General features: G+C 44.5%; 2 protein-coding genes across 6 annotated transcripts; both read left to right on the forward strand.

Moving 5' to 3' along the window:
- The first annotated feature begins 603 nt into the window (after positions 1–603).
- Positions 604–11557, forward strand: CHST4 (carbohydrate sulfotransferase 4). 3 transcript variants are annotated; one of them, XM_064670528.1, is made up of 2 exons: positions 604–1764; positions 9577–11557. In XM_064670528.1, the coding sequence occupies exon 2, from the start codon at positions 9738–9740 to the stop codon at positions 10953–10955; it is 1218 nt and encodes a 405-aa protein (XP_064526598.1). In that variant the 5' UTR covers positions 604–1764; positions 9577–9737; the 3' UTR covers positions 10956–11557. The 3 variants fall into 3 exon arrangements, with proteins under 3 accessions (XP_064526598.1, XP_064526599.1, XP_064526597.1); XM_064670529.1 differs by lacking the exon at positions 604–1764 and adding an exon at positions 5564–6485 and having other exon boundaries at positions 9764–11557; XM_064670527.1 differs by lacking the exon at positions 604–1764 and adding an exon at positions 5567–6485.
- A 3278-nt stretch (positions 11558–14835) lies between these two features.
- On the forward strand, positions 14836–23971 carry KARS1 (lysyl-tRNA synthetase 1). 3 transcript variants are annotated; one of them, XM_064670493.1, is made up of 14 exons: positions 14836–15230; positions 16423–16567; positions 16755–16920; positions 17371–17464; positions 17717–17903; positions 18159–18284; positions 19014–19133; positions 19325–19487; positions 19587–19760; positions 20476–20561; positions 21240–21325; positions 21635–21761; positions 23415–23558; positions 23802–23971. In XM_064670493.1, exons 1-14 carry the CDS (start codon positions 14851–14853, stop codon positions 23886–23888), a joined length of 2085 nt encoding a protein of 694 aa, XP_064526563.1. In that variant the 5' UTR covers positions 14836–14850; the 3' UTR covers positions 23889–23971. The 3 variants fall into 3 exon arrangements, with proteins under 3 accessions (XP_064526563.1, XP_064526562.1, XP_064526561.1); XM_064670492.1 differs by lacking the exon at positions 14836–15230 and adding an exon at positions 15565–15723; XM_064670491.1 differs by lacking the exon at positions 14836–15230 and adding an exon at positions 15776–15941.
- Positions 23972–24753: the final 782 nt, after the last annotated feature.

Consider the following 24753-nt stretch of genomic DNA (forward strand, 5'->3'; position numbering starts at 1 on the left):
ATGGGGTGGAACCCCATAGCTCATATTGTACAGGGTGTTTGTGACACGCCAGTGGGGCCAGGGTCACTGATTGCCGAATACATCAGCTCCCTAAAATAATAAGGAAATGGTGGCCTGGTATCTGTTCATTTGGTGGAAACAAGAGGAGGTGATAACACTCATCAGAGCACGTGTCCTGGTGAGCTGCCCAGGAGCCACTTCTGGAACTGACAGAGGGGTAAGCTGCAGAGTGCCTCATGTCATCCCCTTCAGCTCTAGTCACCTGTCCTCCTGCAGAATTGGGATTCACGGGTCAACCCTGCACCACCAATGACAGGAAAATGAGCTATCTCTAGATCACACACTGCCAGACCTGACAGGTTCTGTAGGCGTCTCACTGTCTCCCCTTACCTTGCCCAGTGCAAAATCTGGGTACCAATAGTCCATTAGAGGAGAGGTATCTATATGAGAAAGATAGCAGTATATGAAAAGGTCTTTGACATGTGAGCTGAATGTCCATGCTACATCTTTTCCCTTCAAAGAAAGTAATCCCAGAACAAAACGAGAGGGAAGCTGGGACTATGGGTGAGTAGTACACAGCATGAGAGATTTCATGCCATTTCATGCCATTAGACCTCTAAATAGAGCCAAATAACCAGAGCTGCCTAAAATTAAACATTGACAAATAATAAGTAAAATGATGTGTGAGGGGTCTGTTGGGCCAGGAGATCTTTACAGTATGATGTTTCTGCATTGTTATGCCATCTTGCATCTACTACAGCTGTCAAGTTTCATCTGTTTCCTTGAACTCTTCTCCACACATCTTAGGTTCTGTGGCTTTAATCCCCATTACTAATGAACAGGTCCTGCTTTTAGAGAAAGCCATTCCTTTGAGATCACTCTCCCTTTAGGAACCCCTTTCCTTTCACAGTCCTCTCAAAGGTGTCTGTTAACATGTAAATATACTGCAATAACTAACCTGATTCTATTTCTTCTTGACCCAGTAGCATTTGGCCTGGGATGCTGAGGGAGCCATACCTCACAATATTCAGCATATTTAGATTTCTCAAGACCACATCCTCTTTTGCCATCTTTTGCAAACATAACACTGCCTTTTGACCACACCTAAGTTTTCCTGGATGCAATAGCAAACTAGCATTAAACCACAAATGTGCTGGTATCGTTTTTCAGGTATTATACTCACAGATGCTTTGCGTCATAATGTGGGTGTAGCCTAGAGCACCCTGCCAGCCATACAAACTAGCCTAAGCTGGTGTTTGGAGATGCTTTGTGCCAGAGAAAACCCCTTCAGCAATGAGACCAAGGAAGAAGTCAAGACACTGTCCTGAAGCTGCTCTTTGCAGATGTTTAGACAAGGTCTGCAGGGCTTTAGTAGAACTCCCTGAGAGCCCTTATGACTGATGGTGGGAAAGTAACGGAAGATTGGTGAGGAGGATTGTAGATAAATCCAAGTGACTTGCAGCTGAGGTGAGGTGTAGAAAAACACATGTATTGTACTAGTTGTTGTTTAGCCTTGTGTGTTTGATGAGTAGTACATCTGTGTTTAGATAACACAGGCCTGTGATAGGCTGAGAAGCACCCCACTGAACATGCTTGGGATTCCTGCTCTGCTGTGGTAAACTATGTCTGCAATAATCCCTAATATGCAGGTGAAAACAGCAGGTTTGGTGACCCTTGAGCAAGGACCAGGCTCTGCAGTGCTGGCATCCCTGTTTGTGTGCCTCTGGCTTTGGGTACCGCTTTGAGGATCCTCTGGTTGGTGAGGTAATGGAAATAAATTTACTCTGTATTTCATCTGTGGTTTTGTGTTTGTCCCTGCATCCTGCCTCTGCCAGCTCACACACACTGATCCACAGCCATCCTCCCTGTCTTAGCTGGGGAGCACCAGTGGTACACCCTGGCAGAGGCTTGCAGTGTGCTTCTGCTCTTTACTGTGCTGTCTGGACTGGCTGTGTTTAGGAGGAGAGTGACCTACCCCAGATATGGGAACCTAGGCAGAGAGGCAACCTTGTGCCTAGTGCTCTTTTTGGGAAAGGAAGAAATTTCTCAGCTCAGGGGCCAATGCAGGTGAAGTGTACTAGTCCTCAGCTCCCGAAGGGGCTGGCAGTGGGGTTCAGCACTGCTGGCAAGCAGGGCCAAATCACACCTGCCAGCAGTGAGGCCATCAGCAACCCCAGGTGCCTTAGGAACCTGAATGCAGCCCAGCCCCTGGCTTCACCCACTCCTTCTTCTAGCAGCCCTGGCTGCTTCCAGTAGGGCTGTAGAACAGAGGGGTCCTTGAGGGTCTTTCTGCCTTGGGGCTATGGCTTTTGGCTGCAAGAACTTGTCTGCACTGGCCTGCTCTCCACCAGCACGTAGTCACTCTGGACACCTGCAGTGGGAAGATGTGATTTGCACTGACCTGGACCCAGGATGGCTGCGGGGAGTCAGTCTGGGCATGAAGGTGGAGGCTGTGGTGACCCAGGGCCCAGCGTGCCCGGGAGCTCAGGTGAGGCATGAGCATCGCACGGGAGTGGGACCCCAGGGGACCCAGGGGAAGGTGTCCATGCAACACTTCTTTGTACGTGAGGGCTGGCATGTAACCTTGTTCTCCCAGGCTGTGCAGGCCTGTCAGAGGCTAGAGGAGCTGACTTGCTCTGGTGGCATTACCCAAGACACACAGCAAAGGGAGGCAGAGATAGGCTTCCACGAGGATGAGAAGTAGCCATGAAAAGACTGTGGATGTAAGAGGAGGCAGCAGCAGTGGGCTGGGAAACAATAGTTGCTTGAGGTGATTGGGAGGGATTTTGCAAACCAGAGTGTGAGAGGGCAGAGGAGTTCTGCAGGAGAAGGAAGGCTCAGCACAGGCAAAGTCTTGCTATTTACAGGACAGCCATGAAAGACACAGCAGCAGGGTTCCAGTCACTGGAAGGCACCTAAAAACTAGCTAAACTTAACTGGTCAGAAGAAGGTTATGGTTATATCTTCTATACTGGCCTGCGTCCCCAGCACTGGGAGAGCCTCCTAGGGGGCAGAAGCACTGAGATCTTCCTCATGGTTTGGCTGTCAGGCACAGACTATCACAGTGCTGGGAGCCCAGATCTATACCAGCCCTTTGCTTTGTCGTGTATTGTCTTCAGTTTTCTTATTTGACTTGGGTCAGTGTTCCCTGAAGCTTTGCCAGAGCAAATAGGCACTGTCAATGATCTAAATGACTTATTTCCTGGATGCCTGGCAGAAGTAGTTGGTGCTAGCATGGGATCTTCTGTGCTCCAGTGCACTGCGTGAGCTTCTGCATGCTTCAGGTCTGTTTACTGCTGTTGTTTCTCTCAACCCTAAACTAGCTGTTCTGCTCTAAGATTCAGTGCCTTGCTGATGACTGCCTATGTAGTTAAAGAAGGCAGAAGCTGACCAGTGAAATTAATTCAAAAGTTGAATAAATACTTTTTTTCTTACTATTTTTCTCTTTCCTGTAATGTGTTGGTAAAGTATTATGTGACCTCATTTTTAGAGCCTGCTTTACACAAGCTTCTTTCTTGCTTTCTCTCATGTTTTCACATTTTCCTGTTCTCCCACCACTTGATATTAGAATGCCATATTACAATGAAAACAGTAAATGATACAGCAACTGCACTCAGGGTGAGAGAGGGAGGGGGTCAGCCACTATCCTTGCTCTTGCCTACGGCAACTTTGGGTACTTATGTGCCAGTTAAGATACATCTATTTATCTCAAACTGCTTTCAAATAAAAATATAACTTTAAAACTTATCTCTAACACAAGGAAAAGGCCATAGCAACTTCAGTGCAGAAGCACACCAGCCTGTCCTTAGAGAGATGCCTCATATAGGACATCATATCAGTCATTTGTCTCATTCTTCCTTTTTCTAGAAGCTCTGGCTCAGAAAAAAACTTGCTCTGACTGGAGTTTAGCATAGACATTGCAGCTCTGCTCCTATGGATTCTGGGGCTTGCCTTGCTGCTGCATTTTCTTTCCATCTTCTATGAATGGTGACTTCTTAAGCAATCAGGGTGACTGTATAAAACATCCCTACCAAAAAAGCTCTTTCCTAAAGCCAGAGTTCCACTCTGTTGCCTTTATCCAGATGAAAATGATGAGCAATTGACATAGTTTTGTTCTTTTTTTTTTTTTTAGATTACTGTCAGGTTTCTTTTCTGCAAGGAGCAGAGTTTTGCCTGTACAATTCAAAACACAACAATATAGCAGTACTCAAATCCAGTGATCAGCACAAGAGACCGTACATAGCCTCTATGTGAGCAGCCACATCACAGCTTTCTGTCACACTCAATCTTGCAGAGCCATAAATTTCCATCTTTCCTTTGCAGCTTTAGTGGTGTCAGCTGGAAAGCAACTGAACTCTCTCTGCTTTGAAAGGGAGACGTCTTTCTGTGGTAAGCATTCACCAGTGCAGTCATAGCATTGACTCTTCCAGCAGCTCCCTGGTGTCGTAACCTTTGGGATGCAGAAAATGTGAACCATCCCAACATATACCTAAAAGACACAGAGACTTCCACAGCATGATTCCCATGAGCTGCTTTAGTTATCAACCTGGTATGAACTGTTCTGCGGGCCATATAAGAGCAGACATTAAAATCTTGAATAGCTTGAAGACTATACAAGTAGGAAGAAATTATTCATTGTCTCTCTTGATTAAAAAAAAATGTGATAATATCAAAAACAGTTTTTATATGTAGGTTCAAAACAGAGGAAAATAGTTCTCACAACATGCAGCCCAACATACCTCTATTGCCAGGAAATCTTGTTGATGTCAAAAGTGTCTGAGTTCAAAACATGATTGGAGAAGTGAATATTAAAAAGATCTAGGTGCTGTCAAATGCAAAGACAAGGTTAATCTGAACTGAGATTAGACAGCTTCTGTGTTTACACAAGCATCACCCTCCACTCTTGCCACAGCCAACAGAAAGGAACAGGAACTTCCAGGGCATCATTCACTAGTTTATTTTGGACAACTCCATTCAGAGAGGTGAATTGTGTCCTCTAGATCCCTGGCTTCAGGCCAAGAGAGCATGTAGGGAGGAAATGTGTTTCTTGTTCTCTCCTCTAGGCATCTGCTTTTGATGATGGTAGATCTTTTGATGATGGTAGAAGACAGGGGTTAGTCTGAGCTGGTTTCACTGCTCCAGGTATGCCTTGTTCTCTCATCAGCTGTCAAAGACACACCCTCAGGCAAACTACATACAGTTGGAACAGAAATTTTGATACATCTCTGTTCATGCAACTGTTGGCCAGGGAGGAATAACGCTTCAGGAAGAGCCACTCAAGTGGTGTGACCTTTACAAAGGTTTTGAACCCTTCATGACCTACAGGTGAATCCTTCCTATGGATGGTGTCAGTGCAGGGCATGGGAACACACAGCTGAAATCCAGGTTGCACAAAACATTGCATGGTTCATTACAGGGCCCTACCTGGGCCACTGCCAGCTTCTCACCTTGTTTCCCAGCCCAGGGTTACCAGGGCTTGACCATTGTGTTGGCAATGCTGCAAGTGAAAGAGAACATGACCTGCCCCATTTGGGTTGTTTCTCTTGCTGGAACCTTACCCAGACTTTTTGCTTCTACTGTCTCCTATACTTCACTTGCCCTGAGAGCATGTCAATGATGTCCTTGGGGACAGGGGACACCCTTAAGGGGAGGTCTACATTTCTCCAAACTGTGTGACAGAAATTATAAGATCTGGAATAGGAATGAGCCAAAGCAATTGTCTCTGCACAGTAGTATTTCTCTTGAGCCCAGTGCTGCCCTGGCTCACTACCTTACCTGCCACAGCCCCACTGCAGCTCCAGCACCTTTGTGAATCATTAACAGGCCAAGTCCAGCTGCTCCTTCCACAGCTTCTCCTTTCACACAATTTTCTTCCCCAGCACCCCAAATATTTAATTCAAGCAAGGCACAGACAGAGAAGAGACAAAAAGATTTTATGTGAATTTGCATTTGCTGATAACATGACAAGCAGCCAGAGCAATGGCAGGAAAATATGCCTTGTCTCTGCACTCCTGGTGGGCAAGCTCTGACACTCCACAGACATCCCTGTTCCTCCTTTTATAGAGCCATCTCTTTGGGGGCTTGCAACAGGACTTAGCTTAAAAGCGCTTCCCAATCTCCTTCATAAACTTTCTGGCCCTGCTCCTTTATTAGCAGTTCCTGGTCATTTGAGCCCCTGCAAAAAACTCCCAGTATGATGCTTTGTGCTCAGTGCAGGGTGGAGCTTTTCTAGTCCAAGGCTGATCAAAGTAGGCGGGCAGTGCAGAGCAGTCACTCTTAGAGCTGGGATGTACACAAATAAAGGGGACGGGAAGGAGCAGCCACAGGTGTAGGTGGGAGCTGAGAACACGTGTATATGAGAGCCCAGCACGTAGGCAGAGTGTTCGTGTGACTGCCTAGAGGGCTGTGGAGCACAGCAGTGAACGGGTGTGAGGGCAACTTTGCTTGAATCAGGCCTGGTGGTGCTTCAAGAGGACTTTGCTAAGGTGAGAGATTTTCAACCATTTCTTGGTATCTGGTGTGGATGCTCTTGTGCCCAGAACTGTAGTCACTGCTCATGCTTAGCAGCCTGAACTGGGAGATAACTTTTGTAAAACACTGCAGACATCCAGATGCCAGCAAATTGCTACGATTCTTCCTGCAGACAGAAGCTGTTGGCCTGACTTAGAGGGTAGCTCCTGCTTCTACAGGCTGTCTTCTCAGTGCCCTTGCTTAGCTTTTCCCACTATTGACTGTCATGCCAGCTGCTCTCCTCTGGGCAGATGACTTCTAATTCTGCAGAAGATGACCAGGACAAATTGAAGAAGCATTTGAAAAAACTATGAGCAACCATCAGTGCCATCAAAGAGGAGTGCCTGGGGCTTCCCTGGCACCAAATCCTCTTTGCTATACTGCTGCCACTACAGCAATGGAGAATGTGTACAGGTCTGGAGAACTCCCCCACACTGGCAGAGCACTTAACACCAGTCTGCACTGCATGAGATATTTTGGGCTATCTCACACCTACCCCAGGCATGTATAGATTCAACAAACCCTGGGGACGTGCCACTCAATACCACAAACTTTGTACTCTGGGAACAGGCTACCCAATGCTCAGAGTGTGTTTGATGGGTAGATTTCCCTTGGGCTGCTTGTTGCTTTCTGTAATGCTTGCTTTTTGCCAGGATCAAGATTTTCCAAGGTCCCTGTGTCTTTCTGGAAAAGCATAAAACTCTGCTTTTTTTTTTTTTTTTTTTTTTTTTTTTTTTTTTTTTTTTTTTTTTTGGAGACTCTAGCTGCTCAGGCAGGCAGATCCCAGCTATTTGTGTTCTCATATATTGGCTGTGGGAGACTAACACAGCAACACTGGATTGTTGTTTTTTTCAGTAGTTCCTGTACTTCATCCTCTGTACTTGAGATTCTTCCTATTCTTTCTGCTCTCAGCCAAATCCTGACTCATCTCTCTGCCAGCACACAGTAGCAGTGTGCCTTTTTTTTGTTCTGCAGTTGAGATTGTCTCAATCATTCTGGGCTGATCTTTACTCAGCAGCTCTATGAGAGCTTCATATTTTCACTTTTGCAATATGAAATTAACTGAATCCCTGGTGACTCCGGATGTTTGCTGTGGGGAAAATGTTTAGACCTTAGTTTAGAAATATCCCAGCTGCCATGATTGAGAGATGCAGTGGTGAAGAATAAGGTTATGTAACTAGTATTTCTAGGTATGGTATTTCATACCATATTAGGGGAGGTACGATACAACCTCTACTGTTCTTTGCTGCTACTCTATTCCACTTCACCAGGCACACAAGTCATTTCAGTCCTGCCCTCTGCGGAACAGACTTCTCAGGGCAACAATCATCACTATTTCTTGTATAAGAGTGAAGAAGCTGTTGAGACTGTGGCCTCACACGAGGTCATTTCTACCAAGAACAGTCACAGGAATGGCCTGCATACTCTGTCAAATGTCTAAAACATGCAGCTATCCCACCCTGATTTGATTCAAGATAAAAACATTCCCTACCAAATCCATTCTCAGACTATTTGCATGCAAGTTCCCATAGAAATAATTATTTCTGTGGTTTTAAATCTGCCTGGGCATTTTCATGCTGGTGTTCATGTTTGCTCAACAGAATTTTCTTGATTAATAACTTCTGGCTGTAGTCCAGGAACTCTGTGAGGAGTTAGAGTAACAATATTAATCGCGCCAGATGGAAGAGATATTGTCAAAGTTAATTTGGAAGCCGGGACTTTTGGTAAACACTACTGTATTCCTTGCATTGTATTTGCAAGGAGGAAGCTGATAAGTGACTGATTTTTACAACGCTCTTTGTTTGCAGCTTTTCCTGGGTTGGTCCAAATAGCGACCTGATTCAGCTTATCGTCAGACCTGAACACTACAGCCGTTTGTGTAACCAAAAAAATCAGTGGGCTTCTTGTCCAGGAGACCAGAAGCTTGTGGTCCCTTACTAAATGCACAGCCCTATCCTTGCAAGACATTATTAAAGGAAAATTCATATTGTGGTAGCACTTACAGGCTTACCCATTGGGCTGGTTATTGTACTGGCTCTGAAAAATTATAATTGCTGCCTTATACCTAAGCTCAAAACAATGCATAGCAGATAGCTTAGATAAACAAGTCAATTTAGCATATATGCTGGAGGGACAGACGAGTTCCTAGCTGGTTAGCAGCAGTGACTGTACCTGAAAATCTAAAACATCAGTACTAGAGGAACTGAAATAATAGGAGGAGGCACCCCCATACAAATTTGGCCAGTGTGGCCAGTGCTGTGAGCACTCCTCTGTATTTGAGGCACAGTCAGGCACTGCTGGGGGAGGGAAGGAGAGAGCACAAGACAGGAGCAGTTGGCAGAGCATGCTTTAATGTACTTTTTAAAACAGAGGTTTAGTGTGAGATACAAGGAGCCAGCTTTGGGCAGAACTTTGAGTTCAATTAGCACAATCTATTGTACCTCTTCTCATACAAGACCTATGGAATGAGTGGGGTAGGGAAGAAGGGTAGCAGGAGACAGTCTTTAAAAAGGAGTTAGGCTAAGAAGAGGACTAGTAGGCAGGCAAGCCTGCCTACACTTGTAGGCCTTTCTAGCAAAATTGCTTATGATGCTTTAACTGTGGAGGAGATATTGTTGTGCTTGGATTTATCACAGTGCCAAATTACTTCCTTTGGTTTGTGAGTTTTTGCCTGTGGTGATAATAAATGTTTCCTGAAATTTCAAAAAGAATATAATTAAAAAACCCTGAAACCTATATTGTATGTTTACAGCGTTTTGGCATTAAAATAATTGTAAATGGTGGTCAGAGCAAGTGTTTAAAAGTAACACTGTGGAACTGTTGAATTCTCCACAAAAAAGTGGTTTTTTACATCTTTTCTTCATAAAAATTGCCCAGTTCATGTCTGCAAGGCTTGTGTACATGAAGTACACATTTGTGTGTATGGACTTATTTCAATGCACTCAGCTAGCTCTTAAACTTCCATAAAAATGCAGACAAGCTTTTCAATATCTTCTAGGACAGCATCAGACAACACTTACTGACAACATTAGACAAACTTACTGACAAATTGTGTTTTTGTTACAGAAAACCTCCAGCCCTGCAGAACTTACGTCCTTTTCAAAGACGGCTTGTGCAGTGGTTGTCACAATGTCATTGGTATTGTGACAGCTTTCTAAAACCCTGTGCCTACAGAGAAATTCACAGGAGCCTGATGCACCACATCCTGCCTTCTTTGTGATCCTGTGATGCTGAACTTCCTCTGTCTCTGTAGGTCCTTTGCAACCATGGTGAAGTCTAAAAGAGTGCATGTGCTCCTGATCCTGGTAGTTCTATCCTTCCTCCTGATCCACTTCCTGCCCTGCAGCAACAATGCCCCCATGGAAGAAAAACCTTCTCCAGTCCACATCCTCATTCTCTCCACCTGGCGATCAGGATCTTCCTTCACTGGGCAAATCTTCAGCCAGCACCCCAGCGTCTTCTACCTGATGGAGCCCGCATGGCATGTCTGGGTTAAGATGTCCCAGAACAGTGCCAAAGTCTTACACATGGCAGTGCGGGACTTAGTCAGGTCGGTCTTTCTGTGTGACATGTCTGTGTTTGATGCTTACATGTCTAGCCAGAAGCAAAAGTCCGATTTATTTCAATGGGAGACAAGCCGAGCCTTGTGCTCCCCACCTGCCTGCGACTTGTTCAATCGCACTGACATAATCACTGCAGGCAATTGCAAAAAGATCTGTAGCAAGTACCCATTCAGCAAGGTGGAGGAAGCTTGTAAAACCTACAGCCATGTTGCCATCAAGGAGGTTCGATTCTTTGACCTGAAAGTCCTTTACCCCCTTCTCACTGATCCATCCCTGAACATCAAAATTATTCACTTGGTCCGTGATCCCCGGGCTGTGTTCAGGTCCCGCGAGAAGACAGCGGCAGACCTGAAACGTGACAGTAACATTATTGTGGGGTCTCAGAGGACAAAGGGTGAAATGGGGCCCTACAACACAATGCAAGTAATTTGCAGAAGTCATGTTGAGATTTATAAGGCAGGAATTCAGGCCACTCCCAGCTTCCTGAAAGACAGATACTTGCTGGTTCGCTATGAAGACATAGTCAGAGACCCTCTGGCAAGGGCTGCTCAGATGTACAGGTTTGCAGAACTACATTTCACACCAGAACTTCAGAAGTGGGTGCACAACATCACTCATGGGAAGGGTCTCGGAGCACATGCCTTTGTAATTGGGTCCAGAGATGCACAGAGAGTATCTCAGGCCTGGAGGGAGACACTTCCCTTCCAGAAAATAGAAAAAGTGCAAAACGTGTGCAAGGATGCAATGGACTTGCTGGGCTATCGGCTCGTTCAATCTGAAGAAGAGCAAAAAAATATGTCACTGGATCTTTTGTTTGCCCAGAACTCCTCTGAGTATCAAACTCTGAAGGCAGAACAGCTGGTGTCTGTACCTACTCTCTGAAGGCTGCAGAGGGCAGAACTGTCCACTAGAACAAAAGAGGACAGAGGTGCAGGCATAGAAGCGTAAGAGCATGTGCATGGATATGCATGGTTGCAAGGACAGGTAACATAAGAATCCTGACTGCATTCACAAGAGCTCTCAGCAGCCCAGGGTCGCTCTCTAAGGCCCCCTGGAGACTCAGCCACAATGGAGGCTGAAGTAATGCAAGTTTGTTCTCCAAATTAACTATGTTTAGATTGGAGCATACAAACTAGCAAAGCAGTGGGACCAGATAGCAGAACTCGACCCCCCCACGTGGAAGCAATTGCACTGCAAAGGAAGAGGAAATATAAAAGGAAGCTGAATAGAGAGAACATTATTTGTCATGCTACCACACGGGACATGTAATGCCAGAAGAGATGCAAGGATGACCAACATTTGGTTTCTGGAAAGATGCTTTTTTTTTGAACGGTTTTCAAGCCGAGTTTTCCTTTTGCTTCATTCCTTTGCCTGGGTATCCAGCCTTGCTGGCAGTGTTGGGGAAATGTTTGTGTTCATTTACTGTATAATGGGAAAATGGAATAAACCTGCTATTGTTGAAAATAAAAACTCTTGGATTTGCATGTGGGGATCCATTTGTGGGATTATATGAATCCATTTATTTTTATGGTTGAAATAATTCTGTCTTTTAGCTTTCAAACCTGAGAATAGTTGTACCCCATGAGTTCTCACAGTCCATATGTGCGACAGTGGAATTCATGGTAAGGTTGAGATCCTAAAGACAAGGTAAGGACACAGTTTCCATTGGTATAAATACTGGACTGAGAAGATAGGTTTATGGGAGTGGACTGAAGAAGCCCATGGCACAATTGGAGATGCCATTCTCCCACCTCCAATGGGAATATGTAGCTCAAACCAGAACAACAGAATTATTTTTACCAGGTTTTAACAGTGTTCTAGAAGACAAGGAGAAAAATTTGTTACCAGACTTGGGGAGGACTGAAATGCCTACAAATACCTCTTCCTAAACATCTCTTTCACATGTAAGTTGTGGATTCCCTTTAACACACATCTACAGATCACTTGCTACCTTGGCAATGTGGATATCTATATTCCAACAACTAAACTTCTAATCCCTGCAAAGGGTGGGATGTTGTATTATGGAAATAATAGTGTTATTACGGGGGATCTTGTTGTTGAATGACAAAATCCATGGCGAGCAGGCAGCACTGGCATCATGGTACTAAGTCCACTGAAAGCAAGGCATCTTCCTTTACACAGTGTTTGTGCAAACTTAGGGGAGGTAGGCTGACATAGAGAAGTGGGACTTGTACTGTGCCAGGGAACCACATAGCCAGTTTTTCTTCAAAGTCCCTTTAAAATAGACCTTAACATAACCAGCTAATAGCATGGGGTCTCAGAAGCCTCTTCTTATTGAAGTTATAGTAAAGAGCTTCCTACTTTAAGTGCCAAGAAGCTTGATTTTGAGCAAATATAGTCTTTTCAATACATTACTAATTATATCTCTACGTCAGCTTGAGTGACTTAAGTTCTATTATAAATACTCGTTTTCAGTGGACTCAATCAATGCTGTCTATCAAATGTTTACCTGAACAAAAGCCTTGATAGTGTTTCCAGTCAGTCAGTAAACAAATGACATAAAAGTAATACATAATGCATTTTCTTAGTGTACTGTTTTGAAAATTACTTTAACTTCTGCTTCCTGGAATGGGAAGCTTTTTGCTGCAGGGGGTGACAGATCTCCTGTTGATGAACCTGGTCATCAGCAGTACTTGGATTTCAAATCCAGCTGGTAAAGTTTCTAATTTAAAATTCTTACTATTCTGTTTGCTCTGATGTCTTGCACTCCCTTGTTAAGTGCTTGTCTGGCCTTCCACACAAGTCTCAAATAACCAGCCTGAACGGCATGAATGTGCCAAATAATTAGTGTTTTTTCAGCAGGAATGACCTGTCCAGTGAAACACTGCATAGTGCAGTTTCAGCATTTATTTGGTTACGTTGGTTAACTCCCCTAATAATCAGTTGGTGTTTCAGATGTTTCTGTGGTTTCCTGAAATAGCAGTCTCATTATATCAAACTGTTACTTACTTTCAAGATAATCTGAATTTGGCTTAAAATCTGCAACTTCCCAATCCACCTTAATTTGTGTGCCACAGTGCAATAAGCAAAAAACCCAAAATATAAATCTTTAGGAAAAAAAAAATTTGGTTTTACCAGCCCATTTAGTTTCACCAAAAGAATGAACTCCAGATTTATAAGATTCACTTCAAATAATATTATGTGACCAGAGCACAACAAGCTAAAATAACCGAATTTTTCAGATTGTGACTGTATACTAGCAACTATCACAACTTAGGTGATACCTTAACTCTGGGCACTCTTAGTTAACTTGTCTCTCCTACTTCTATTATTGCACATGGCTCTGGAAGCTGGTGTACTTTTTCCAACTAGAATATATGGTCTGGTACATGTGTTACTTTGCCTGGATTAAGGAAGCTACAACACTTCAACCTGTAGAGATAAAAATGGGCCTTTTATTAAAAAAAGTTACTTTAAAGCATTGAAACTTCATAATGTTGATCAAATTTTCCATCACATTTCTGAAATGACTATAAAGTTCCTGCCACAGTCCTAGATCAGTCGTCCTCCTCTTGCTAACTCTTCCTAAATGCTATCCGCTTTGCTACATTTTCAGCTCCAAATTTGGCTATCAATTTATTTCTGACATGTTCATCATCCTTTTGCAATTCTAAATCATCCTCTCTGCTCCATACAGGGTACCCATCCATGCGCTGCCCCATCTGCAGAAAGTCTGAAGTAGCCTCCACTTCACCACTGTTTTTCAGAAAGGCCTGTGTAACAGTGAACAGGTCCACACTGAACTTATCCATGAACTGCTGCATAGTTTTTACTACTTCTCCCACCACACTGGAAGAACAAGTGCTTGTTGGTCTTTCTTCCCTTTGTAACTGAGTGTCAGGGAAAGCAGAGTCCTCCAGTCCAGATTTCAAATCAGATGCTGTTTCTCCTGGGGAATTTCCTCCTTCATCTTGTGTAGAAAATTCTTCTGAAACATCCGAAGTGTCGCTTTCTGACTGAGAGTAAAAGAAGTGGAGTCACCAATTAGACATGGTATTTTCTGACCAGCTTTTTTTAGTACTGCTACCAACTACCTTCCACTGTGACTCTACAGTATATAAAACCCTCAGAAATTACTAGGCATGGTAAAATTCAATTACTGAAGTTAAGCTGTATGTGTTAATGAAGATACACTTGATCATAGAAAGGCATGAAATGCAAGGGAGACTTTGAACAAACTAAGCATAAAAAGCAAAAGTGATGATGCAGCGGCAGGAACATTTTGTGCCTGAGATGAAAGGATGACTTCTATTTGCCAATGCAGGTTTTAACGTGACAACCCCATCACATAAACCTCCTCATGTTAACTTGGGCAGGGAACAAAGTTAAGAAAATCTGTGGCAGCAAGGCCCCGTGCATCACAAGCTATGTAGCTGACAGCTCACAAGAAGCTCCCCTTTAGCCGCAGAAGGGATGTCACGGTGCAAAGGCATTTCACTTGTTAATGACGCGTAGGGATGCTGCCGCCTGTGACACCGGGGAGGGTCGGCCCCGAGCCGCTCGCGGCACCGCTGCTGCCCGGGCTGGCCCCACTCACCTCCGCGCTTTCGAACTCCTGGTTATTGGCCGCGAAGACACCCGAGACCTGCGAGGTCTCCTCCGCCTGCAGAGGCTCTGCGGAAACACGCGGGCACCGTCAGCGGGGCCTCAGCGGGGCCCGGGCCCGCGCTCGGCCCCGCCATTCCCGCCCTGCCCGCCGTGTGCCCCCCGCTCACCCCCGAGCAGCGGCCGCAGGTGCCGCAGGAAGCGGTCGCGCATGGCCTGCCAGCTGTGCCGGGTCAGCCCGCTCCGCTCCAGCTCCATCCACAGCGCCCGCCCGCCCACCCGCGCCGCGCCCCCGTCGCGCACCGCCCGCAGCAGCGCCGCGTCCTCCGCCTCCGTGAAGGCCAGGCGGCCGCGCGGGGCGGCGGCGGCGGCGGCGGGGGGCGGCGCAGCGGGCAGCACGAAGGGCTCCAGCGGCAGCCGCTCGTTGCGCTCCACGCACTCCGTCACGTACTCGGTGGAGACGGCCCCGCCGGGAGCCGCCTCGCCGGGCTCCGCCAGGAGCAAGGCCCCGGGCTCCTGCACGCGGCACAGCCGCCCGCCGCCCGCCAGCACCAGCGGCGCCAGGCGCAGCTTGGCCGCCCCGGGCCGCACGTAGAACCGCATCGGGCGCCCGTCGTCCCACAGGAACAGCGACCGGGACCGCGCCGCCTCCGCCGCGGCGCCCGACATCGCCGCCCCGCGCCCGCCCGCCATCCCTGCCTCGGGCCCGCCTATCGCCAACACTCCCCGCGCCCGCCCATCGCCATCGCCATCACCGCCCCGCGCCCGCCCATCGCCATCGCCATCGCCATCACCGCCCCGCGCCTGCCCATCGCCATCACCGCCCCGCGCCCGCCCATCGCCATCGCCATCACCGCCCCGCGCCCGCCCATCGCCATCACCGCCCCGTGCCCGCCCCGTCACCGCCCCCAACCCGCCCCCAACCCACCCCCCATCACCGCCCCGTGTCCGCCCATTGCCATTATCCCGCGCGCAGGGGCGGGAGGCCGGGAAGGCGGTGCTGGCAGCGGGAGATGGCGGCGGCGGCGGCGGCGGCAGAGCGCGCGTGCGAGGCGGCGGAGACCGAGTCGCACCTCAGCAAAAAGTGAGGGTGGGCGGGCAGGCGGGGCCGGGCCGGGGAGGTGAAGTTGAAGGTGAAGGTGAAAGTGAGGCGAGGCGAGTGTCCGGCTGACTCAGTGCGTGTCTCCGCCAAGGCACCCGGCGGAGCCCCATGCTGAGCCCCGTCGCCGCGCGGCTCCGCGGCTGGGCCTGGAGGGCCGCGCCCGCGCTCCGATGGCGGCAGGCGCTTCATGGCCGAAGCAGGTCGGTGCTTTGCGTCTGGCTCGGACCAGTTCTGTCCTCACGGAGTCCCGGACGGCGGGGTCGGGAGCGCGGTAGGAGCCTGAGTGCCCTGGGGAAACGGGCCGGACCGCGAAGGCGGCTTCGGGAACCTTCCGTTCGCCTGACCTCTTGCAATGGGCACCTTGCCTTGTTTCACTTTCATGCTGCGTGGGGCTGCCAGGCTCATTGTAGTAAAATGGGTGTGGAATGCCCCTGGATGCTTAGGCGTTGTCTCCGCTGTTTAATTTCGCTTTCACTTTCCCTGAGTATTTGTATCGTAGGATATGAACTAAAAGAGTTCAAAGAATAAAATGTTCAAAGGTGCTTAAGCATTATCTTGACTTTTGGGCAGATTAAGAGAAGTGACAGGGTTATTTGGCAGGATCCTGCCAAAATCTTACTGTATAATTGTTTCCCTGTAGAAGTATCAGGGTACCTGCTACATCTGGTTTCTCTTTTGCAGTGAGCTGAAGAGACGTTTAAAGGCTGAGAGAAAAATAGCTGAAAAAGAGGCAAAGCAGAAAGAGCAAAGTGAAAAGGATTCAAATAAGCCTTCCTTGACATCTGAGAATAATGCTGGAGCTGATGAGGAAAGCTTGGATCCAAATGTGAGCATCTAGTCTCATGCTTATTGCTGTTCTGTGAATAAATCTTATTGACTTAAATTTTATTTTTTTCTTCGTGATTAAAAAATGGCTTTTCCTGTATAAGGGCAGCTGCATTTTGATTTGTACCCTGTAATGTATTTTCAGATTCTAATAAAATCGTTTTGGTTGTGTTTGTTTCTGGTGACAGCAATACTTCAAGATTCGTACCCATGCAATCCAGCAGCTGAAGGGCACCAGTGAAGATCCCTATCCCCACAAGTTCCATGTAGACTTATCTCTCTCAGATTTTATAGACAAGTACAGTCACCTGCAGCCAGGAGATCACCTGAAAGACATTACAGTGAGAGTGGCAGGTAAAGGCTTATGTGGGATACAGAAATATGTAAAGTCTTAGCTGCTTTTATTGATGGGTTGGTCTCTTTGAATTTTGCTGATCCTCGGTCGTGAAGTCTGTAGCAATGTTAAACTATTTGGTACATGTGCCTTCAGACTGAGTGGACCTGTGCAGCATCCCTTACAACTAGAAGATCAGATTGCAGTGTGGGCTCCAGGACCTAAAGTGCATATGGTATTGAGACTTAACTGCTTCTCTTTCACAGTCAGCAACAGTTTTGCTCTGCCTGGGCTTTCAGGATCATGCCTGAAGCTCTCATGGCATGGGATTAGACTCAGCAGCAGTACTCCCGCTCTGCTCACTGCAGAGACGATGATTCTTTGTCTAAATGATAATTCTGTGGCTCTTGTCCCTGTTTCCTTTCTGCTGGGGACTCTTTTCCTGATGTTCTGCATGCTTTGATATTTAGGTCGAATCCATGCGAAGCGTGCCTCTGGAGGGAAACTGATTTTCTATGATCTTCGTGGTGAAGGAGTCAAGCTGCAGATCATGGCAAATTCCAGGTAAGGAGAGGTATTCCCAGTAGCATTCTATACAGCACTGTATTTTGGGGCCTAGAGATCTGTATTTGAGTATTCTATTTCGTCTGGGTTGGCTTAGGCAGCCAGATAACATTATGCTTAGGATGTTGTGTTTGTCTTCCCTGTTGAGTAAATTTATTTTTTTTTTAAGGATTTGGTCTTGGGAGAGACTTGAGGACAGTTTGGAAGATTGAATTTTAAACAAGCCTGCTTACATTTGTTTTGTAATTACAGCTTCTACAAATCCGAGGAAGAGTATTTCATTGTTAACAACAAGCTACGTCGTGGGGACATTATTGGTGTAGAGGGGAATCCTGGGAAAACAAAGAAAGGGGAACTGAGTATTATTCCTTATGAAATCACTCTGCTGTCTCCATGCCTGCACATGTTGCCTCATCTTCATTTTGGCCTCAAAGATAAGGTACTTGTCATACCTGCCAGTCTTGGAGGCAATTTGACAGATCATAGAAGGGTTTGGGTTGGAAGGGACCTTAAAGATCATTTAGTTCCAACACTCCTGCCATGGGCAGGAATGCCACAGATAGGACTGAATGGATGACCTTTGGTACCTGTTGATGTTGTCGGTCAGCAAAGGAACGTTAGTTTTGGTTTGATATTTTTTTCCTTTCGCATCACGTTTTATCTAGCTTGTTCTAAGGGTATGTGTTCTTTTCAGGAAACTAGGTATCGTCAGCGATATTTGGATTTAATTCTTAATGATTATGTGAGGCAGAAATTTATAACCCGTGCAAAGATCATCACTTATCTTCGGCATTTTCTAGACGAGTTGGGCTTCCTTGAGGTAAGGCTTCAGTGTTTATTTCTTTCCCGATACTGAAAGTGTTTAGAGCTTCTCAGCTTCAAGGGTGCTTTATATTCAGGCTCGTATGCAAAGTACTTACAGAGGTAATATAATTACCTTAGCATGATGTGTTTTATCAGTTTAATGTAATGGGAGCCATTCCTTTCTTCTCTTTTTAAAGTTAAGACTATTCATCAGTTGGCGAGGTTATGACTTGGGAAAATTTTATCAATGTAGTACTCCAAACTACTGCTATTTTTTCCTTATTCCAGTACATTAAGTGGAAACAACATCTTTGAAGTGGTGTTTTGCTGCTGGAGATAAAAGCAGGGGTTACTTCCTTGGATAAAATTGGATTACCCTGACCCATGTGCAGGAGCTTTCACTTGGCTTTGTTGAACTTCATTTTCTGCAGTGTAGAGAGAGGATTTTGTGGTAATGTCATGGTGCTGTTCCTGGCTTTGGTAACAGCAGGTTCATGTTTGTGGTAAATACGAATGGCTCTTGATAGCAACAGATCAGTTATATAATTTGTTTTTACTGACCACGTGAAAGAAATGCACTTCAGAATTGTTTTACTACATTTTTCATATATTTCATATAGTGAAATGTCAATAAGTGAAATACAAAGATTTTTCATCGAAACTAGGTGCGGTTTGTTTGCTTGATCAGTTCTGTTTTGGAAACAGATTTGATGAAAACAGGACAATTTTTGTTGTTATTTTACAGATTGAAACTCCTATGATGAATATAATTCCAGGTGGAGCTGTGGCAAAACCATTTATCACATACCACAATGAATTGGATATGAATTTGTATATGAGAATTGCTCCAGAGCTTTACCATAAGGTAGAATGCAAGCCTCTCATGGCTAAGCCTGTATTCTTCAAACTGTTTTAAAAAAGTAAATGTAGTGCAAATGAGAGTTATTCTTGAAGAAAGATGGACTTGTCTCATTGTGCTGCAGTTGTGTGTGTTCGAACTCTCTTTAAGGTCTTTTGAAAAAGTCAGTGTATTTACTACAATTCCATTTTGTTTAGATGTTGGTGGTTGGAGGTCTGGACAGAGTATATGAAATTGGGCGTCAGTTCCGGAATGAAGGAATCGATTTGACTCACAATCCTGAGTTCACAACTTGTGAATTCTACATGGCTTACGCAGACTACCACGACTTGATGGACATTACAGAGAAGTTGCTTTCAGGTGATGTATGCAGTATTAATAACAAAAGAGGAAGAATCTCTGGAAGAATTGCTTATTATGTGGCATACTCTTCTTCTAAACTCGAGGTTCCTTTTGTAGGGATGGTGAAACATATTACTGGGAGTTACAAGATCACTTATCATCCAGACGGCCCAGATGGACAGGCGTACGAGATAGATTTTACTCCTCCCTTCCGGCGAATCAGCATGGTGTATGATCTGGAAAAGGCCCTGGGAGTGAAATTTCCACCGACTGACTGTTTTGAAACTGAAGGTTAGATGCTGAATGTGAATGTCCTATAATTCTTCCTTAACAGAAAGTGGGCAAAAGGTAGCAAGTTCTCAGCCTGCAGTTTGTCAGCTGCATTTTTGAGGTAGTGCTAACGCATGGGATTACTTCTCTGTGGTTTTGTCAGTTTACCCAAGAGTCCAGAAAGAAGCCTTAATACCTTGCTGTCTTTGACAGGATCTGACTCTTTTTGGCTCTTCCTTTGTTGGGTATATGTGAAAGGATGTACTCAAGAAGTGTGATGTGGGGAGTTCCTGATCTGTTGAAGAGATACAACTTTTTACTTCTTATTTCTTCTGTCTTTTGTGCAGTTGAGTTTCTGTGCCTGCAATCATAGCTTAGGTCTATGATTATTAGGGACTTTCTTCAAAATGTACTTATGTGCTATTTTATTCCTGGAATCAATAGACATAAGAAAATAAATTCATACACTTCTTAGTGATTTTTTTTTTTTTATTCCAGTAATAATGTCCAGCAGTCATGTGGTGGTATCAAATTTCTGAAGTATAACATAACTTATATTTTACTGTAAATTATTAAAGCGAGACACTATTTTTGTGGATTGACATTTAAGCCCGTGGTTTTCCATGATGTCTACCATTAAGATCTTCTAAATCACTCTAAAACATGTTGAAGGATCTAGTAAGAACAAAAAATGATTGCTTGGGTGGCTTTTCTAATTTTTTGTTTACAATTTCAGAAACTCGCAAGTTCTTTGATAATCTTTGTGCAGAGAGAGACATTGAATGTCCACCTCCCAGGACAACAGCCAGGCTTCTTGACAAAGTAAGTAAGGGTGCTGTTTTTATGATCCTAATGTCTTTGAGGGTTTATCTGTATCAACAGAAGCCTCTTCAGAGAAGTTTAACTGGAAAACTGTGCTGAAGTGCATATCAGCTATTGCTGTATTAGAGTGAGAAAACTTGCTGTGTCAAAATCTTCTTTTGTGTTGTCTACACTAAAATGTAGTTTACTTATGTCTGCTTAATTTGAGTGCTAGAGAATTTTAGTTTGTTAGCTGGTGTCTTGTGGTTAAAGCAGATATGCTTTATCTCATGTCAGTTTTGTCTGAGAGATGTGTGTATCTGTAGGTACCTTACCAAACAGGTAGGCTTAGCATGTAGTTCCATCAGCTGTACCCAAACACTGTCTGATAGCTGTTCTTCTGATGCTTTTCTTTTTGGCCTTTGCTGTAACATGCAAAGTGAATTATTATACAGTTTTTGCTATGTCATTTTTCTTACCTGACTAGGACACACACTCTCTGTTAATGAAGACATTACCATGATCAGAAATTATTACTTGGGAAACTCTTTGAATTTATGGTACCACCTTCCCTTCAGTAGCAAAGGGAAGAAATCAGGATGCTTTGTGAAGGCAGTGCTCGGAAAGTGATATTGTTTTTGTACTCTGTGTAATTTTGTTTTTGTACTCTATGTAATTGTTTCACTTTTGTTTTCCCAGTTAGTTGGTGAATTCCTGGAAGTCACATGTATCAACCCTACATTCATCTGTGATCACCCACAGGTCATGAGTCCTCTTGCCAAATGGTAAGAGTATGAGTCACAGTCAGTATGTAATTCTTTTAAATGCTCTACTCCTATTTTATAAAAAAAGAAAAAAAAAGAAGTCACATATGTGAAAACAGAGATTTTGATGTTGTGTGCTAATTTGTGAATTCTCACACAAATCAAGGTTGGTTCCTGAGCTGTGAAACCCATCATCCAGGGAAAAAGCATGTCGAAGTTTTGACAGCTGTTAGTGCCAAGTGTGCACAGTCCCCCATAGTAATGCATGTGCTCTTTGCTTCAATAAATATGTTAATTTTAAGGTTTGGCTGTTTTGCCTTCTTCACACAGGCATCGCTCCCATCCAGGACTGACTGAACGCTTCGAACTCTTTGTGATGAAGAAGGAAGTGTGCAATGCGTACACAGAGCTCAACGATCCCGTCCGACAACGGCAGCTCTTCGAGGATCAGGCCAAGGTATGATGTCTTACTGATGGTGAATCAATGATACAGATGTGTAAGTAAAGAGTATTTCCTATGGCTCCTCCAAATCAGTCACTGGTACCTACTGCTGAAAAGAGTTACTACTTTGAGGCGAGTGTTGCTCACTCAAGTGAAAGCCTGTCATTAAAATTCAATTCCTCTTAAAGGAACCTTGCTCTCTAAAGTAAGGAACCTTACTCTCTAAGGTAAACAAGTCCAAACACTGCTGTTGATTAGGTTTTTTTAGCGCAACTTTGTTTTGGAATATTTTCCCTTTTATTCTACCTAAAGTACTAATCTGGAAAAACACAAATGTGCAAAGTGTTTTCTGTGTCTTGCCTAGGTTGAAAGTTATTTTTCCCCAACTAAGTATTTACATAGTCATGCAACATTATACTTTAAGTTCTGAAGTAAATTTTCATGTCCAGTAAGAGTTTGAATGCTGTCTAAGAAATAGCTTAATGTCCTGAACTGAGTTATTAATATTTTAAGTCGACTCACAGAACAGAGCTGCAGATTGGAAATTATTAGCTTGCAAATTTATGTTGCTAGGTTTCTCTAAATAATAGGTCTCTTAAAGGAGTGACTGAAACTCATTTTGTTATTACTTGGGTATACACAGCCATGAATGCATGCTTGTCCCCAAATGATTGAGGTCAGATGTGGTTTGCAGAAACAAAGCTGTCCTTTATACTGTCTCTAATTGCTTCACAGTGCCTGAGAGGATTAAACAATTGTCAAAGTCAGTAAAATAGACTTAGGTTAACTAACTTGATAGTAAATTTCAAAATGTTCAGTCAGAATGACTAATACTACAGATGCCTGTTATGTTTCATCTGTTGTATATACATTTACTGTAGCTGTCTCATGATTATAGTCAGACTTTGCAGATATAGGATTATATGTATTGAATGAAAATTTGCCTGAAAATTTAATGTTAAGGTGGAGACTGAGGTGAAGAATGACAGTTTGCATTTCAAGATTTCAGGCAGAAAAGTTTGCTCTAAGTCTTTCGCAAAGTCTTCCTTGAAACTGGGCAAAAATGTTTGCTGTTGTTTTGACATGTTGGGCATTTTCTAAATTTGAGATGGCTAGTCTGCTTTTTTATTATTGTGACTTTTGTCACTTGGAGGCTGTCAGGGCATTAGTTACTATCTCAGTGTAGGGTTTTTTAATTTTTCTAAGTGAGAGGAAAAAGGCAGTCCCTAAACTTTGTTTCATGGAGCAGCTACTGATGATTCAAACAGTTATGCTTCTTAGTTGTTTCTGCAAACATTAAAGGAGGGGTTGCAAGCAATAAAGAACCTGAGAAGCTTTTAAAAGCAATTAATTCTTCTGTCATCTGCTGCTGTATGGCTTTGAAGATGGCTTTTACTGAAGAGCCTGGGCCTTTGCCAAGAAAGGAAACTGACAGGTCAGAAAGGAACTGAGCCTGGAGCTGTTTTGGGAGCACCTGTACAAGTGGCCCCCACAGTTGTCCAGGTGCTGCGGTTCCTTCATTTGTTACTCACTTCCACAGCTGTACAGGGTTTAGATTTCATCAGCTCCATGGCTGCTACAAATACTAGTGTTCTTCTTTTTTGGTAGCAGAAGTGGTGCTATCTAGCTCTGTACAATCCACCTTTTACTATTAACTTCCTCATTTAGGCAAAAGCTGCAGGTGATGATGAAGCCATGTTTATTGATGAAAACTTCTGCACTGCCCTGGAGTATGGCCTTCCTCCTACAGCCGGCTGGGGCATGGGAATTGATCGCTTGACCATGTTCCTTACAGACTCCAATAACATCAAGGTAAGCATTGGCAGTGGCAGTGCCTAACTGCAGGCTTTTCAGGGAGCAGGGAATGGCATTCTGCAAAGCTGGCCATCTCCTCAACAGTGACACAACAGTGCAGCCGTGTCAGAGGCCTGGAGATGCACAGTTCCCCTAGGAAAAGCTCCTTCACTGTGCCTGCTCAGCTCTGGGGAGGCTGAGCTGGGCTGGGGCTGTTCTCACGAGACCTGTGCGCGGTGCTGACGCTGTCACTGTCCGCAGGAGGTGCTGCTCTTCCCCGCCATGAAGCCAGAGGACAACAAGAAGGAGGCGCAGCCTGAGCCCCCCGCCGAGGGCACCTCCGTGTGAGGCTCCAGACCGTCACAGGCACCTCTGTGAGCGCCGGGTGGCGCGAACATAAATAAAGGCAACGCTCTTTGCACCCTGAAAAAGGTTGTTAATCCTGTTATATGCTTTTGCTTAATTTACCTGAGAAACTTGCCTGATATTAATGTTGTTGGAATCTTTCCTTGTCTGAGAAATTTGCCTGAGAATCCTATAACTTTTAAGGTAAGACGTGTCGTTTGAATATGTTTTTGTATTGCTTAAAAGCAGCAACTGATCAGAAACCAGCCTCCAAGGCTGTGAGACTACCCAACCAAGAACAAAGAACAGAAGAACCAGTTTCATGAGTTGGAAACGAGACAACTGAAAGGGAACTGTTAAACACTATCTGCTAAATCTTTTATATTCCAAATTAAGCTTGAATTTATTAGTATAAGTTTTTTAAAGATTTTAATTTTTCTACTAACACTTTAATAGAAAACATTTAATAAAGAACTAACATAGAATTATGTTAGGCTAAAGTATATGTACAAGAACCTTTGATTTTGCTTAACTTGCTGAGAATTTTCTAACTTTTAGATAATAGGAACTGGGAAAGGAACATAACTTTTGCAAATAGATAGCATATATCTTCGAACTGACAAGTAACCAGTCAACTTCCAGCGTTGAAGTCATTTGAAAGGCTGTGAAACAAGTCATTTGAAGCGAAAAGATATAAGCAGTACAACGGAATTATTTATGGACTAAAAAGATGCGTTTCTAAGAGACTGTAAATGTAATTAGATAAAAGGACGCTAGATGGGAGCAGAGACCGTGAAATAATTACAGCGATAAATATAGCGTGGGCGCGGACTAGGCGGGATTTAACATGAATGTGTAATGACTTGTG

The sequence above is a fragment of the Pseudopipra pipra genome, chromosome 14 (genome assembly GCF_036250125.1).
Source record: "Pseudopipra pipra isolate bDixPip1 chromosome 14, bDixPip1.hap1, whole genome shotgun sequence".
NCBI classification, from domain to species: Eukaryota; Metazoa; Chordata; class Aves; order Passeriformes; family Pipridae; genus Pseudopipra; species Pseudopipra pipra.

Bases quoted from the DNA above. Each gene is read 5' to 3' on its own strand.
- CHST4 (XM_064670528.1), top strand. From the start codon at position 9,738: ATGCTGAACTTCCTCTGTCTCTGTAGGTCCTTTGCAACCATGGTGAAG.
- KARS1 (XM_064670493.1), top strand. From the start codon at position 14,851: ATGGCCTGCCAGCTGTGCCGGGTCAGCCCGCTCCGCTCCAGCTCCATC. The intron at 19,488-19,586 runs GTGATGTATGCA...TTCCTTTTGTAG, and splicing joins TACAGAGAAGTTGCTTTCAG to GGATGGTGAAACATATTACT. The intron at 19,761-20,475 runs GTTAGATGCTGA...TTACAATTTCAG, and splicing joins TGACTGTTTTGAAACTGAAG to AAACTCGCAAGTTCTTTGAT.